General features: G+C 36.5%; 1 protein-coding gene across 4 annotated transcripts in view; it reads right to left on the bottom strand.

Annotated features, from left to right (window-relative positions):
• The window catches only part of STXBP5L (syntaxin binding protein 5L), a 443,316-nt gene that overhangs the window by 126,309 nt on the left and 298,024 nt on the right, over window positions 1–18,983 (bottom strand). For all 4 annotated transcript variants that reach the window (XM_062208715.1, XM_062208727.1, XM_062208721.1 and 1 more), the window contains one exon: window positions 13,343–13,468. In XM_062208715.1, the coding sequence (XP_062064699.1) occupies window positions 13,343–13,468 (126 nt within the window). The remainder of the gene's footprint in view (window positions 1–13,342; window positions 13,469–18,983) is intronic.

Genomic DNA, 18,983 nt, shown 5'->3' with positions numbered 1-18,983 from the left:
GCCCAAGCCCTTGGGCCCTGCACCCCATGGGAGACCAGGATAAACACCTGGCTCCTGCCATCGGATCAGCGCCGTGCGCCGGCCGCAGCGAGCTACCGCGGCGGCCATTGGAGGGTGAACCAACGGCAAAAGGAAGACCTTTCTCTCTGTCTCTGTCTCTCACTGTCCACTCTGCCTGTCAAAAATAAAAAAAAATAAAAAAAAGACAAAGTTATGTATCATGGGAGCCAACTAAAACTGAAAATTGGTCATAGGTTTTGTACTTAACCTTTTTAACTCATCAGAGAATGTTATCTAATATTTATCTGTTTAAAGTGGTGATCAAACAATACCAGACATTTGTCAGCTAGTCACATCATCACTAACAGTACTTTAATATCTGTTTTCCACAACTGCTAAATATGATTCTAATCTAAATCTAGCCAAAGTACTTGACTTCCTGTTAAAGTTGAATCATATGATAGTGTAATAGATGTTCAAAACTTTAACTTGTCTCAACCTTATCTGATGCTCAACTCTACTGGAAATCTTAATATATTATTGGTTTACTGCTCATGTACTAAAATGATCAGATATGTCTTGTAGTTATATCCTCAAATATTAAAACGATGAAGGGACTTCAAAAATTTTGGGAAGATGGAATTAAAAGATAAGCTTATTCTGTTACAACAAAATTTAAATTCCAAGCAAAAATTCTTCATAGTATAAATTTTCAAAAAAGATATCTTGTATAACATAAAAATTTTATGTACTTATATTTATTTTACTTACTTTATTATACAGTAGTAGGCATATCTTCAGAATTATTCATGATTATGACATACTATGAAAATAAAAATTTCTTCTTACTTATTTGCATACCAAAATGACTATTGGAAGTAATTTAACACCTAAGAAATAAACTCTTAATATTATGAGTAAAGTCTATACAATAATAATAAAATGCTCTGATTTGTAAGTAAGTAGTCCTACCTACTTTTGCATCACTGATAGCCAAATACCAAGAGGATTCATTACCACTAAGACCTTTTCTATAAGAATGCTAAAGATTCTCTTGAGGCTAGAAACAAATGCTACAATATGAAAATTATGCACATTTCAGGATAAACATAAGCAAGGAACATTTCCCAAAACAAGATGTAACATAATTCTCAGTACATTTAAAAGAAATGTAAATTACCAAATGTATGGTCTCACAACAACATGATTAAATTGGTAATCAATAACAATTAAACATGTAGGAAAGTTGTATATCAACAGTCAAGGCAAGGGCCGATCAAGTCACTCCTAGGTACTCAGAAATTAAACACAGTTCTAAAAACCCAGGAGTGAAGAATATTAAAAAAACTAAACTAAATAATATTGAAGCCATAGGGCAAAATATATGGGAGGCTGCTCAAGCAATGTTTGCAGGAAAATATATAACACCAGTTACAGTAGAAAGAATTTAAGTAATTATCTATGCTTCTATCTTTCTTTGAAAATTTCTTTTAGTATTTAAATGGCAGAAGGGCACACATACACATAGACGCAGACACAGGAAGGAGAGAGAGAGAGGGGGAGAGACAGACAGAGACAGAGAGACAGAGACAGACAGAACTGCCATCTGCTGGTTCATTTCCCAAATACCCAAAACAGCTGGGGCTAGACCAGGCTGAAGTCAGGAGCCAGGAACTTAATGCAGGTTTCTCACATAGATGGCAGCAATCCAACTACTTGGATCATCATCTGCTGCCTCCTAGGGTATACATTAACAGGAAGCTAGAATCAGGAATGAAGTGTTGACTGAAACCTGGCCCTCTGATATGCAATATAATCAAAGGTGGAAGCTCAACTGCGTGTGAGGCTAAGTGTCAACCCTCAAGCTTCTATCTTAAGAAACTAGAGAAAGAAAAAAGAATCTAATTTCAAAATAATTAGAAGAAGGCAAATAAAAATAAGAGCTTACATCAATGAAATAGAAAACAGAAAAACTGAGTATATTCACAAATTCAAAAATTGGTTCTTTGAAAATATTAATAAAACTACTAAATTCTAGCAATATTGATAAAGGAAAAAAGACACAAATTACCAGTATCAGACATGAGACTATGAGAGATATTAAAAGAAAATAAGGAGATATTATATAAATTTTATTCCAGAAGAACCTCTACAATGGTTGTGTATTGAGCTTGAGAAAATCTCTCTAGAATGCAAGGAAAAATGTGGACAAAATTGACATAAACATCTATGTAGGACTTTGGAAATTACCCAAAGCACACATCAGACTGAGAAGTGTTTGCTGAAGAAAAACTGAAACTCAGTAAGAGTAGCAGGTATCTACAGAAATTTAGCCAGGAGCTACTTCCATTCCCTTTTCCCAAGCTTTACAGGTAGTTCTACCAGAGCAAAGCAAGCCCAGATGTCTTCACCGTTCAATTCTATAAAACATTTGATGATAAACACTAATCCTTCATGAAAATTTCCAGAAAATATAGGATGGGATTCATTCTATGATGTCACTATCGCTCTGTATCAAAGTTAGGTAAAGGTTATACAAGAAAACTAGAGATCAGTTCCAGTCTTAGTATCTTCTCAAGAGAAATGAGCAGGTATGGGGGGAAGAAACACTATATCCCTAAAAGCTGTGCATATGAAAATTTGTATTCATTAAATAAAAACCTTCAAACAAAAAAAAGAGAAATAAAAACACACTTCTACACAAAGACTTGTTCATAGCAACATCATTCATAATGCCTACAAAATAGAAACAATCCAAATGTCCATCAAATTGTGAATTGAAAAAATAAAATGTAATGCATCTCTAAAATAGAGTGCTATTTAGCAATAAAAAGTACTGATTGAAATACTGATATTAGCATACTTCAAAAAGCTCATGGAAAATGTTTGATGAAAAAACGAACATGAATTTAAGAACTGTTTGCACCAAAGTAGACATCTTTTAAATCCATTTGCATGAAATGTCTGAAGTATACTTGTATGTGCTAAACCTTATGAAACTCAAAATAGCCAAGTGAAATAAGTCAGACAAGAAAAGCAAATAATGTATGGTTCCATGTATGTGATATATCCAGAAATGGCAAACCTATGGAGATGGAAAATAAATAAGTGGCATCTGAGGCAAGTGGTATGGATGAGAATGATATGAGGGTAATTGTAGGGAGGGGGTGGTAAAAATGTTCTAAAATTAAGTTGTGGTTACAGTTGCATAACTATGCAAATTAACAATAAACAACTGAATTGTACATTATTTCCATTATATGTAAATAAAAGACCTTGAAATAGTTCAACTTGTTCATTTTTTATTTATCTCTTTGAAATCTTATGTAGATGATAATTTCCTTGAAAGACACAATCTACCAAAACTAGCAGAGAGACACAGAAAATCTGAATAAATCTGTATCTATTTTGCAAATTGAATTTTAATTCAAAATTTTCATATTAAAAAACCTCTCTAAGGTAGATTAAGACAGCAGAGTAGGGAGAGAGCTTGCTGCTCAAGTCTAGAAGAAGATAGTTTAAAAAAAAGTGGAAAGAATGCAGTCTCAGGGAAGAGTTAGGGAGAAAACAGCAGAGGAAACTCTACAAAAATTGGAGGAACACAGTAGACCTACTTGGAGGGCAAAGACGCACACAACTTAGGATCTTACCAGCCAAGAGCCTCCATACCAGCATTGAAGAGCAAGGTGAGACCTGACTGTAGCAGTCCAAGCCACTGACCGGACCCTAGAGCTTGGAGCCCCATGGGGGATAGTGCACCCATCAAACTAGAGGAGAAAAACAAAGGGAGGGGGCACATTTTCTGTTTTCCCAATCATCCTGCAAAGGGCATCCTGTAACAAGCCGAGAGAGTAGGCACCATTTTGTACATATGTAATAGCTGCGTCAGCTCGTGTCCATGCACAGCAAACAGCTAACCAGAGACTCCTGAGTCTGGTGGGAAGAACAGACAAGGGGCTGGGTGCTATGACTGGGAGGCTTGTGTTCCAGGACTGTGAAAACACTGAGGCTGTGTGGGAGGACTCAGGGTGTGGCTGCAGCTTTGGACAGTCATTGTGGGAAGCTCCACATGATCAGGGCTTCCTAGTTACCTGGCGAGAGACATTGCTGGGGAATCTGAGCTTATATTGAGGACTGCACAGATTCTTGTGTGGTCCTGTGGCAGAGCAGACAAATGATATACTCACTGGGGCTAGTGCCCAGGCACTGGTCTCTTTTGAGGAGAGGAGCTCAGACCAGAGGAAATGCCCCTCTGATTAAAAAAAAAAAAAAAAAAACAAAGGAAATTCAACACTCCAAACCTGGTGTGTCACCTCAGACACACCTTTCACCTGTAAGCACTGAACAGATCTCCCTGGTCACTCCCACCACATGCCTCTAAATATTCAATGAAAGCAGGCACTCCACTAATCCAATCAGACACAGTCCAAAGATAAAAGCCATCATGGTAAAAAAGCAAAGAAGAGACCAACGAGTATCTCCACAAATGCCAAATAACAAATGCACCAATCCAAGAAACAAGAACAAAATGTGACACCCCCAAAATATCATAACTCCTCAATACTAGATTGTAGAGATGATGAGATTGAAGAAATGCCAGAAATGGAATTAAGAAAATTGAACATAGGATTACTTAGAAGTAATCAGAAGCAAATGCATGAACTAATGAAATCCCTACATGACATGAAAGAAAATTTCTTCAACAAAATTGAGATCTTAAAAAGAAATAAGGAATAATCTTAGAAATGAAGAATTCAATGGAACAAATAAAAAATACAGTGGAGAGTTCTAACAACACAATCAGGAATGAGGAAGTCAAAGTATCCCTATTTGCAGATGACATGATTCTATATATAAGGGAATCCAAAAGACTCCACGAAGAGACTATTTGAATTCATAGAAGAGTTTGGTAAAGTAGCAGGATATAAAGTCAATACACAAAATTCAACAACCTTTGTACACAGACAAAGCCATGGCTTAAAAAGAACTTCTATGATTGATCACATTCACAATAGCTAAAAAAAATGGAATAAACTTAAGCAAGAATATCAAAGATCTCTATAATAGAATTACAAAACATTCAAGAAAGAAATCGCAGAAGATACAAAAAAATGGAAAAATCTTCCATGTTCATGGATTAGAAGAATCATCAAAATGTCCATTCTTCTGAAAGCAATTTACAGATTCAATGTGATATCAATCAAAATACCAAAGATATTCTTCTCAGACCTGGAAAAAATAATGCTAAAATTCATGTGGAAACAGGAGACCTAAAATAGCTAAAGGAATATTATAAACAAAAACAAAGCTGGAGACCTCACAATACCAGATTTCAAGACATACTACAAGGCAGTTATAATAAAAACAGCCTGGTACTGGTACAAGTACTGATGGATAAACCAGTGGAACAGAATAGAAAATGCCAGATATTAATCCTAACATCTATAACCAACTTATATTTGACCAAGGTGCTAAAATCAATTTCTGAAACAAAGAACGTCTGTTCAACAAATGGCACTGGGAAAACTGGATTTCCACATGCAGGAGTATGAAGCAGGACCCTTACCTTACACTTTACATGAAAATCCATTCTAAGTGGATTAAAGACCTAAATCTATGACCTGATACCATCAAATTACTAGAGACCATTGGGGAAATCCTGCAAGACATTGGCACAGGTAGAGAGTTCTTGGAAAAGATCCCAGAGACACAGGCAATTAAAGCCAAAATCACCAAAAGGGATTATCCACATTGAGAAACTTCTGTACTGCAAAAGAAACACTCAGCAAAGTGAAGAGGCAACTGACAGAATGGGAGAAGTTATTTGCAAACAATGCAACTGATAAAGGATTAATAACCAGAATATATAAAGAGATCAAGAAACTCCACAACAACAAAACAACCCAAGAAATGGGCCAAGGAATTAAACACACATATTTCAAAAGAAGAAATCCAAATGGCCAACAGACACATGAAAAAATGCTCAGGATCACAAGCCATCAGGGAAATGCAGATCAAAACCAACAAACAACAGATGCTGGCAAGGATGTGGGGAAAAAGGTACCCTAATCCACTGTTGGTGGGGATGTAAACTTGTACAGCCACTGTGGAAGACAGTATGGAGATATCTCAGAAATCTCAGTATAGACTTACTATATGATCCAGCCATTCCACTCCTGGGAATTTACCCAAAGGAAATGAAATTAGTATGTGAAAGAGTTATCTGCATTCACGTTTATTGCAGCTCAATTCACAATAGCTAAGATATGAGCAACCCAAATGCCCGTCAACTGTTGACTGGATAAAGAAACTATGGGATATGTACACTATGGAATACCATGCAGAGGTAAAAAAAAAAATGAAATCTGGTCATTTACAACAAAAATGGATGAATCTGGAAAACATCATACTTAGTGAAATAAGCCAGTCCCACCCAAAGGGACAAATACCATTTGTTCTCCTTAACTTGTGATAATTAATAGAGCACCTAAAATCCAATTTGTAGAAGTGAAATTGACACTTTGAGAGGCAATGATTTGAAGAGCTCTTGTGTTGACTGTTGAGGAACAGGTTTGTTTGTTTGTTTGTTTGTTTTAATGGAGAATTGGACTGGGAATGGGAGAGGGAGGAGGAGGTAGGCTGGGAGGGTGGGTATGATGGGAAGAATCACTATATTCCTAAAGTTGTACTTAGTTGTACTTATGAAATTTGTACTCATTAAACAAACAGTTTCTTAAGGGGAAAAATGTTAACAGAGCTGACAAATACCAAAAAAATTAAAATATAAAATTAAAAAAACCCTCTAGGCCAAGGTGGCCTTACTGGTTAATACTGTCAAACATCTAGAAAAGAACAATGTCAATCTTATACAAACTTTTTCAGAAAACAAAGGTGGTAGGATCTTCTTTCAGCTCATTTTATGAGGACTAATAAACTTTGATACCAAAATCTGACAAATATTTCACAGAAAAAGATATGGTGAAGATCTTCTGTGATCATGCATATTGTAACTTGGGGTTCTATTCACTTCCTGTGTTTGGATATACATGTCTTTCTCCAAATTGGGGACATTTTCTGCTATTATTTCAATGAATATGTTTTCTAAGCTATTCTTTATTTTTAATTCTTCAGAACTCTTAAGACCTGTATATTTCATTATTTGATGTTACCCCATAATTCCCAGTGTTTTTCTTCTCATTTTTTCCTTCCTTTTTTTTTTTTTTTGTCTGACAGAGATATTTCAAAAGACCTCAGATACCCTATTTTCTGTCTCATCAAGTCTGCTGTTAAGGCTTTCAACTGCGTTTTTTTATTTGGCTTATGGAATATTTCAGTTCTAATATTTCTGTTCTTTTTCAGTATCTCTATTTCTTTGCTGATTTTCTCATCCATGTCATGCACTGATTTCCTAATCTCATTTAACTTTCTCTATTTCAGAGTAACCTTATAATCATTCTTTTGAATTGTTTGGCATTTCATCAATCTCACATCACAGTTCAATACAAGTTTCTTGTGTTTCTACATTGATTTTTGTTTTTATGGCTTCTGCAGGATGTTTCTTTTTTTGATTAAGGGTTTTACTCCTGGCTTGATTAAGGGTTTATTCTGAGGCTTGATGGAGTACCCAAGGCTTATATATGAGCTTCTAGGATGTGTATTGAGTGGTGTCAGGGAGCTCTGGCCCCTACAATTTGTCCATATGTCAAGAGTCCAGAGTGACACCCAAGATGGGTGTGGTAGAACACCTCTGGCTATAGTTATTGGGTGTAGGGGTGATGCTGGAGCCAACTGGTGTGTTGGAAAAGTCAGCTTTTCTCTGTGCCAAGGTGAACTAGCTGTTTTACAGCTAAGAGTGACCTCATAGTCCCAAATCACTTTCAATCATCCAGGTGTGACCACCATCCTAAGTACCCACTCATTCTGTACAGTATGTCCCCTAACTCCACTATGAGATCAGCCCCCAGGAAATAGGGAATTCTACAGTAAGATGAGTGTGTGCATAGGAACTCAGTAGCAACCTACAATTTTCAATAGGTCGGGGGACAGGAGGCAGTAGAAAGAGGATGGCTTTCAATTCTAATGGGGCATGCCTCACTTTCATAGTACTAGAGGCTACCTAGCTTCCCTGCCCTTAATATCTACAGCAGGACAGAGCGTTATGTGGGTCTGGGTTCCAGGGCTATTGATGCCCTGCTGTGCCCAGTTGGAGATGTGGGGCCAAGTCTGCCTGCTAGAATGCAGAAATGTCTCTGAGACTCCTGGAAAGAAAACAGGCAAGAACTCCTTACAAGCAGTGCCCCTCTCAAGTTGCTGCCTCCCTGCCACAATTCTTGCTTTGAGGAGTAGGGGAGGGAACTGTGTGTGCTGCCTCTCTGAGGTCCTGGAGCCCTGAGTTTTTGAAGGAACACTCTTCACTGAGCTATGATCTGTGACAGAGGTTTCCTCTCTGGGGAGGCTTGCTCAGGTGACAAGTTTGTGCAGATGCACTTTGCCTATCCTTTGCTGTTAACCCTCTTCCCAGCAACGGGGAATCCCCTGGCCCTGGGGCCTCAGATACCACTTTATACCTTTTCTCCACTCTATATAAGCTACTATACCTGTTATAGATGTCCTACTGTGTTCCTACTATTTTTCCTACTGCTTCTGGTGTTCTTCCCCAGGCATGGACCTAGAGCCACAGTTGCTTTGGAGTATTTTGGTAGAGAAGGAAGCAAACACTGGACTTCTCTATACAGCCAACTTCAATATCCAGAGTTCTACTTTTGTAATGTACCAAGCTACACACACAAATACCATCTGTCCCTCATTATGTTACCCTGTTAGGATCAGGACTCCAGGAACTAATGGAAGGTGTTGACTTAGCTTCTGTTCTGCTCTCAGAAATAAACCGTGTTTCTGACCCAGAGGCCTATTTTTTGTCATAAAAACATAAAACTGGCAGAATATTTACTAACTTGTAAGAGGAGAAAAGTCTCACACTCCTCAGTTTCTGACTTAAAAGTTTCCCCATGGTAGATTCTTAAAAAAGTAAACAATTAGTAAGTAATGAAAAAATAGGGATAGTTAGCTAACATTTGCCAGATTGATCCTTGATATTTTCTCTCCTCATTAGACTTAGGCCAATTAAGATTTTTGACATCAAATAGTTGTCAAATATTTCTTACAATAATTAAATTATGGTTGTCCTTATGTTTTTTGCTTCCTTTGATATCTAGTGTATATATGATTTTTGCTTCCTTTAATATTTAAATGTAACTACAGAATCACTGACATGAAGTACTATTCAAATAATAATCTGCTTCATAAAGTGAAAGAGGACTGCATAGTCAGTCAGCTTGAGTTTGGTGGAAAAGGTGAAACTGAGAAAAGGAAAAATGTTACAGATCTCGGTCAAATCAAATGGATGTATAATCAGATAACAATGACAAACATAAACAGGAAATGTCTTTTACATACATTTTACTATTTGGAGCCATGAATGAGGTGGCACATTTTCAGAGACTCTTAATTCTGATAGCCCCTGCCTTTGTAGATCCATCAATTGAGAATGAAATCCGGAAAATAGTTTGAACTGAGCCACATTCTATGGTAACCACTTAGGCTAAAAACAGTCTTTCCTACCATATTGAATAATGGGACTACTCATATAGTGTTACACTAAAATGGAGACTATGTCTGAACCTTGCTTGATTTGCAAATATAAGTAGAATTTAACTTGAGCTGCTTTTTGTAAATGCCCATATTAAAGAAAAACAGAAATTAAGCTCAACCAATCAAAAGTAGCCAATTAACATATACTTGTACAGGCTACTTCAAAAAGCTCATGGAAAATGAAATTAAAAGGCAGGTTTATTTTGTCCAGAAAATTTCGAAATCCATGCATTCAAGGAGTTTTCACAAAGGTCATGGAAACTGTATATTATGAAAAGACTATGGAGAGATTTCAAAAACTTTTTGTGCTAAAATAAATTTATCTTTTAATTTTCTATAAACCTTTTTAAGTACCCTCATATAACTAGGAACTTTACAACAGTATATATAATGTAACTGTACAACTATAATTAATCAAATGCACATTTGATCTATATTTTATATATAGGCTTTATTTCTCTATCCTATAAAGCCCTCCTACTTGAGTTCTCTCTGTAGAACTCCTGAATTACTTTGGGTTTAGAGCTAATTCATGATTCACTGTAGAAATAAACTCCATAAAAATTTTTATTGTTCCTCAATTTACTTTTTAAACTATAGGCTGTCCCACAGTCCCTTATTCTCTCCCTTCATCTATTGGCTATTTATACCAATTTTCCCATCTGAAACTTTCTAATCAAGAAGTAAGTTCCTGTATATAGGTTCACAGATTTTCAATTCTGATGTTTCCTTGCCTCCACAATTCCTTGCAGAAAACTGCAGGAACACACATATAATTTTTCTAACTATTCCCCCTTACTGCTGGCCTCAGGGAGTTCTCTTAGATCTTACCATACTTAACTTTGGAAGCAGAGAAATAGAGTCAATATAAAAAGAAGTAGATTATTTGATAAAACTTAATTTAAATTAGTACAGATGAAATATGTAAGAAATGGCATTAGCAAAATTCTTAGTAATTAGGAAAATATAGTCTAATTCTTATTTCCTATCTTATACATAAATAAATTCTGACTAGATTGAAGACTGAAATCCTGGGGCCGGTGCCGTGGTGCAGTGGGTTAATGCCCTGGCCTGAGGCGCCAGCATCCCATATGGGCGCTGGTTCTAGTCCTGGCTGCTCCTCTTCCAATCCAGCTCTCTGCTATTGCCTGGGATAGCAATGGAAGATGGCCCAAGTCCTTGGGCCCCTGTGCCCAAATGGGAGACCCGGAAGAAGCTCCTGGCTCCTGGTTTTGGATTGGTGCAGCTCCAGCCATTGCGGCCATCTGGGGAGTGAATCAGCAGATGGAGGACTTCTCTCTCTCTCTCTCTCTCCCTCCCTCCCTCCCTCCCTCCCTCCCTCCCTCCCTCCCTCTTTCTGTAACTCTTTCATATAAATAATAAAATAAATCTTTTTTTTTTTAAAGAAGACTGAAATCCTGACATTAGCCACAAAATGGATGGAACTGGAGATCTTTACCATAGGTGAAATGAACCAGATATAAAAAGATAAATTCCATGTGTTTTCTCTCATATGTGGAAGTTAATAGAGTATAAAAATGTGTAGATGCCATATTATTTGGTATACAGATGGCTACAAATGTTGTCTTCACTGAATTATACCCTCAACATAAAAACATACCCTTCTTTCCTCATTTTATGATCCTTGCCATGAATCCCACATTATGTGATATGATATCCCTCTCTGAAGAAAAACAGTAGGTACATATATATATATATATACATATATATATTATATATATATACACACATATATATAATATATATATATATGAAGTGAATATGGCAAACATTAATTGCTAAATCTAAAATATGTTAAAACTAAATAACAATAGAAAGACATAAAACATTTAAAAATTATGTATAGGAAAATTCACCTAAACAAAATCATAAAACAGGCAATAGCAGGGAAAATATCTGGAAGTTATATCACAGAAGAAGCTAACTTCTGTAATATGTATACAGTTTTCATAAGTCTCTAGGCCAACAAATCTGTAGGAAATGAAGAGCAGAAAGAGTAATGTCACAGTCCACAAAAAGGTGTTCAATTTTACCTAATGTATGAGAAAAGTATACTAATATTATGATATTCTACTTTTTGACAAATTAACGATTATCAGAAAACTTTGATTATATACAATTGTTAGGAAGGTTGTAGGAAACCAGGAATTCTTAAACACTGCTAATAAAAGTATAGTTTAGCACATCTGTGGAGGGCTAAACCCTAGGAATAAGAGTTAATTAGAATTAGGCATTACAGGGAATAAAATTTAGGGCTGGCATTGTGGTACAGAAAGGAAGGTGGATGGAGTATAGGAGTAAGGGATGAAGGGAGAAAGGGTAGGGTGGGAAGTATCATTATGCTCTTAAAACTACATATATGAAATACATGAAATTTGTTCCCTTTATATAAATAAATATGAAAAAGAAAAAAAGCAGATACAAACAAAAAAATCAGACTTGTGTATACGAACACAATATAATTTAACAAAAACCAAGACAAGTAAAAGATGTAGTTACCAAATATGGAATTATCAATCATATATTTAAAGTGACTATATTCGCATGGAAAGCCAAGACACTCTGGAAAAAAAAATTGGCCTAAATGAAAGATCTCTGTGAGTGAGATCCCAGTGGAAAGAATGGGGCCATCAAAGAAGGAGGTACCTTTCTCTGCAGGGAGGAAAGAACTTCCACTTTGACTATGACTTGTCTAAATATGATCAGAGTCAGTGAACTCAAAAGGCTTCCATAGCCTTGGCAACTCATGACAAGAGCCTAGGGTGATTACTGACGCCATAAACAAGAGTGTCAATTTGTTAAGTCAACAACAGGAGTCACTGTGCACTTACTCCTCATGTAGGATCTCTGTCCTTAATGTGCTGTACATTGTGATTTAATGCTATAACTCATACTCAAACAGTATTTTTCACTTTGTGTTTCTGTGTGTGTGCAAACTGTTGAAATCTTTACTTGATATATACTAAACTGATCTTCTGTATATAAAGAGAATTAAAAATGAATCTTGATGTGAATAGAAGGGGAGAGGGAGCAGGAGAGGGGAGGGTTGCGGGTGGGAGGGAAGTTATGGGGGGGATCCATTGTAAACCATAAGCTGTACTTTGGAAATTTATATTCATTAAATCAAAGTTAAAAATATATATATATATATAATCTATTAAAATGAAAAAAAATAAAGTGACTATATTCAATATATTCAAGGCAATAAAGGACAAGAATGATAATTCAATAATAGAAGATTTAAAAGAAATGGAAGGTCTACTACCGAAAAATAAAAGAACTGAAATTGAATTCTTTTGGTGTATCTACCATTAAACACAGATGAAAGGGAATTAGTGAACAACTCAAGAGAAAATATCCAGAATGAAACACAAGGAGAAAAGGGACAGTAAATACAAAATTAAACAAATCATAAAATATAAGGATATCTTTATAATCCCCTAATAAATAAAAGTGGAAACACAATCTCAAACTTGACATTAAGAAGAACAAATAACCAGTTTAAGTTTAAATTATGATTTGTCTTATATCATGGTTCAATCTAAAAAGAATCCAGGTAAGGACTTTTTCCCTATTTTTAGAACTTCACGTGAGCATTTAAAATGAAATGTCTAAAGCATCAAATATATTAGCTGAAAATGCAAATCAGAAAGAAATTCTAATTACTTACATTCCATATGCTGAACTTACAGCAAGACTAGTAATCTGTTGAGGAGGTTCACCATCTACCCACACCAACTGAATAACAAGTTCTGCTTGGTACCCTGGAGGCATTCGTACTGGTCGTGTCTTAACACTAGGAGAAAGTGAAAAATAATTCTGTCACACACAGCTTATTTGTATAGAATCATCCTTTATCATACATAACACCAGACACTGGAGGTGGCACAGAGTGGACAGTGTCTTGTAGTTTTCTCAGAATACACTGAGCTACTTAAGATCGCTTTGTTATTTCTTTAAGTAGCTTCACAGGTCCACAACTTCAACTGGCCTACACAATTTACTTTTTAAAAACTTCTTTAAAACAGTATTTACATTATTTTTATAATGTAATACTTGTATTTCTTATATACGAGAATATACAAGTTATAGAATAACAAAAAGAACGACCATTAACCTACTACTCAACTAAAAAGTTAAACTTTCCCACTGAATTCAGAATTCCTAATCTTGTCCTCTACATTTGTTTCACTTGTAGTTTTGTCCATTAGTTGGTAGCAACTCCTATCTTTCAGTCACTGAGTCAAAAAACCTAAAGTCATCCTTGAGTAAATCATACTCTTATACTTTATACCCAATCAATTATCAAATGCTATTGATGCTACCTTCAAAATATATCAAGAACTTTACTTCTCTAATGCTACCACCCTAATTACAGATGCAAATAAAAATATAGGATGTTCATTTAAATTTAAATTAAATAATAAAAAGTGTAAATTAAGAATGGCCAGTGGGATAAACTGATATTAAAAAATGCTAATTGTTTTTCTGAAATTCAGATTTAAATTAGTATGTTACATTTTATTTGTTAAATCTGGGAGCCATTAACTTCATGTGTAATTAATTTATTGCAATAAACTCCTATATGGTTTCTCAGCTTCTATGATTCCCTTCCATCCCTAAATCAATTTCCAACACAGCCACTAAAGTGATCTATTCAAAATTTAAATCTGATCATGTCATTTCTGTAGTTCTCAAACTCCTGTAATACTTTGCCATTCTCCATTTATAATACAAAGCAAAGTATTAGTTGGCCATATAATACTTTATTTTCCATCTTGCCCCACCTCTATTTGGTCTAACTATACTGAGCTTGATCCTGTTCCTCAAACACGCCAAGTACTTCAAAGTCTTTTCTCTAGCTGTTCCTTCTGCTTGGAACATTCTTCTACTGGATACTCTTGGGCTAATTTCTTCACTTTAAATTTTTCCTTAAATCTAAGTCTCTCATACCAGGAAGCATGGGGCAATAAAATAATCCTGTATTTACAAACATGTATATAATTATAAGATTTGTAATATTGCTAAGAAAAATAAAACAAAGACATGGCTAGTTGAAATGATTATTTATATAGCTAATGTATATGATAGTCTAACTCAGCAAAGAAAAGTGATTTGAGGATGGATGCCTACATATAATTTAGTAAAAGGTGAATAATATACAATTCAAGAATTACACAATGTAATATAATTCACAGAACAAAATACTTAGGTCAGTTTTGCTGCTTGGTTTCTAGGCACTAACCACATAGTATAGGATTTATATTGATTAGTTTTCCTACTGATTATCTTAACGATCCTTAAGAGTATCTGCTATTATTCAAGTCACCATTTGTATTACACTTCAACAACTGTTACTGATTACTCCATTTCTACCATTAGATCTTTGTTGATTTCCCTGGTTTTCCTCTGTCATCATCCCTATCTTTTAAATGTTTACCTTAAAATCTTGTTTAGGGGCCAGTGCTGTGGCTGAGTGGGTTAAAGCTGCAGCTTGCAGTGCTGGCATCCAATATGGGCTTTGGTTCAAGTCTTGGCTGCTCCACTTCTAATCCAGCTCCCTGCTAATGTGCCTGGGAAATCAGCAGAGGATGCCCCACATCCTTACTCCCCTGAATTCATGTGGGAAACCTGGAAAAAGCTCCTGGCTTCATCCTGGCCTAGCCCCAGCCCCAGCGGCCATTTGGTGAGTGAACAAGTGGTTGGAAAATCTGTCTCTCCTTCTCTCTGTTAGTCTGCCTCACAAATAAAAAAATAAATAAATCTTTAAGAATTTTTTTTGGCAGAGCCAAGATGGCGGAAGAGTGAGGGCATGCACCAACAGTCTGGGAAAAGATAATTTAACAAAAGTGGAGTTACTGTAGCCTCAGGAAGAGACTCAGGAAAAAACTGCAGAGGAAACTCTTCTGGATCTAGTGGATGTAACACAGAAGACCTACGGGGAGACCAAGGTCGCCCACCGCAGAGCCAAGCTGCGCTGTGGGAGCGGAGCCACAAGAGTGGGGAACCGAGGGAACCCAGCCACAGAAGCCCAGCTACAGAATTTGAGCGCCAGCTCTGTATTGGGAGGTGAGGCAGGGACCTCTCGGTAACCCAAGACATTGGCGGGGAAAGACAGAACAAGGCCTGAGGTCCCACTGGGGAAAGTGCACCAGGCTGACTGGAGGAGAGAAGAAAAAGCGAATAAATAGGGGGAGCCGGCAGGGTCACTAGCCTCTCTCTCCACACACCTTACAAAGCCAAGCAAGACAAAGAGCAGGCGCCATTTTACATATGAAAAACAAACTCGGTAACCTAGGCAACCCGGTGAGCTGTGTGGAATTACTTCCCAACTGAGTCTAAAAAAAAAAAAAGGAGCGAGCGAGCAAGCCAGAGAGCAATCTGGGTGAGTCACCTTGGGCACACCCTTAACCCTGAAGAACCAAACAGAGCTCTCTGGCCACACCCATCATAGCCTCTAAGGATCCATCAAAAGCAGACAGTCCACTTAATCTAGAGTCATAGTATAACGAGAAAAAACACCACAGCGAAGGAAACAAAGAACACCTCCAAGATGCCAAACAAATGTAGAAACCAAGGTAACAAGAGAAAGAAAGACGCTATGATGCCCGCAAATGAAAAAGACACCCCAATTCAAGATTATGAAGATGATGAGATAGAAGAAATGCAAGAAGTGGATCTCAAAAAATTGATAAGAACATTAAGAAGCTCTCAAAAACAAATTCTTGAACTACAGAAATCCTTAATGGACAAGATAGAAAATCTCTCTCGTGAAAATGAAATATAAAGGAGCAATCAAAATGAAATGAAACAACTAGTAGAACAAGAAACTGTGATAGTGACGAGAAACCAAAATGAAAGGAAGAATTCAATAGATCAAATGACAAACAATTAGAGAGCCTTAAAAACAGAATGGGCGAAGCAGGAGAGAGAATATCAGACTTAGAAGACAGAGAAAAGGAAAGGAAACAGGCAAACCAAAGAAAAGAAGAGGAAATTAGAAATCTAAAAAATATTGTCGGGAATCTACAGGATACTACTAAAAAACCTAACATTCAGGTCCTAAGAGTTCCTGAAGGCATGGAGAGGGAGAAAGGATTAGAAGGCCTTTTTAGTGAGATACTAGCAGAAAATTTCCCGGGTTTGGAGAAGGACAGAGACATCTTAGTACAGGAAGCTAATAGAACCCCTAATAAACATGACCAAAAGAGATCCTCACCACGACACATTGTAATCAAACTCACCACAGTGAAACATAAAGAAAAGATCTTAAAATGTGCAAGAGAGAAACATCAGATTACTCTCAGAGGATCCCCAATTAGACTCAGAGCTGACTTCTCATCAGAAACCCTACAAGCAAGGAGGGAATGGCGAGATATAGCCCAGGCACTAAGAGAGAAAAATTGCCAGCCCAGAATATTATATCCTGCAAAGCTCTCATTTGTGAATGAAGGTGAAAGAAAGACCTTTCATAGCAAACAGAAATTGAAAGAATTCGTCACCACTTGTCCAGCCCTGCAAAAGATGCTTAAAGATGTGATACACGCAGAAACACAGAAACACGGTCATCATATGAAAGAAGGGAAGGGGAAGGAAACCTCACAGCAAAAGATTACAGGAAACCCAAAAATGGTAGGGCAAAGTTACTACTTATCGATAGTCACATTAAAAGTTAAAGGCCTGAACAATCCAGTTAAAAGAAACCAAGTGGCTGATTGGGTTAAGGAACAAAACCCATCTATTTGCTACTTACAAGAAACACATCTTTCTAACAAAGATGCACACAGACTGAAAGTGAAAGACTGGAAAAAGATATACCATGCCAACAGAAATGAAAAAAGAGCAGGCGTAGCCATCTTAATATCAGATAACATAAACTTTACCACAAAAACTATTAGGAGAGACAAAGAGGGGCACTATATAATGATTAAGGGATCAATTCAACAGGAAGATATAATGATTATCAATGTATATGCACCTAATTACAGGGCGCCGGGTTATTTAAAAGACTTGGTAAGGGACTTAAAGGGAGAATTAGACCCTAATACAATTGTACTGGGAGACTTCAATAGTCCACTCTCAGAGATAGATCAACAGGACAGAAGATCAACAAGGAGACAGTAGATTTAAACGACACTATAGCTCAAACGGACCTAACAGATATCTACAGGACTTTTCATCCGACAGAGAAAGAATTTACATTCTTCTCAGCAGTACATGGAACCTTCTCTAGGATTGACCACATACTACGCCATAAAGCAAGTCTCAGCAAATTCAAAAGAATTAGAATCATACCATGCAGCTTCTCAGACCATAAAGGAATGAAGTTGGAAATTAGCAACTCGGGAATCCCTAGAGCATGTGCAAACACATGGAGACTGAATAACATGCTCCTGATTGAACAATGGGTCACAGAAGAAATTAAAAGAGAAATCAAAAATTTTCTAGAAGTTAATGAGGATAACAGCACATCATACCAAAACCTATGGGATACAGTAAAAGCAGTGTTAAGAGGAAAGGTTATATCAATAGGTGCCTACATCAAGAAATTGGAAAGGCACCAAATAAATGAGCTTTCAGTTAATCTAAAGGATCTAGAAAATCAGCAGCAAACCAGACCCAAAGCTAGTAGGAGAAGAGAAATAATTAAAATCAAAGAAGAAATCAACAGGATTGAATCCAAAATAAATTACAAAAATTAAGCCAAACGAGGAGCTGGTTTTTTGAAAAAATAAACAAAATTGACACCCCATTGGCCCAACTAACTAAAAGAAGAAGAGAAAAGACTCAAATCAATACAATCAGAGATGAAAAAGGAAATGTAACAACAGACACCACAGAAATAAAAAGAATCATCAGAAATTACTACAAGGACTTGTATGCCAGCAAACAGGGAAATCTATCAGAAATGGATAGATTCCTAAACACATACAACCTACCTAAATTGAGCCAGGAAGACATAGAAAACCTAAACAGACCCATAACTGACACAGAAATTGAAACAGTAATAAAGGCCCTACCAACAAAGAAAAGCCCAGGACTGGATGGATTCACTGCTGAATTCTACCAGACATTTAAAGAAGAATTAACTCCAAATTCTCAAACTATTCAGAACAATCGAAAAAGAGGGAATCCTCCCAAATTATTTCTATGAAGCCAGCATCACCTTAATTCCTAAGCTGGAAAAAGATGCAGCATTGAAAGAGAATTACAGACCAAGGACATTAAAGATCTCTACGATGAAAATTACAAAACCTTAAAGAAAGAAATAGGATACCAAAAAATGGAAAAATCTTCCATGCTCATGGATT

The sequence above is a fragment of the Lepus europaeus genome, chromosome 2 (genome assembly GCF_033115175.1).
Source record: "Lepus europaeus isolate LE1 chromosome 2, mLepTim1.pri, whole genome shotgun sequence".
Classification (NCBI taxonomy): domain Eukaryota; kingdom Metazoa; phylum Chordata; class Mammalia; order Lagomorpha; family Leporidae; genus Lepus; species Lepus europaeus.
Note: the sequence above shows the minus strand (reverse complement) of the source record. Positions and strands in the feature narration are given on the sequence as shown.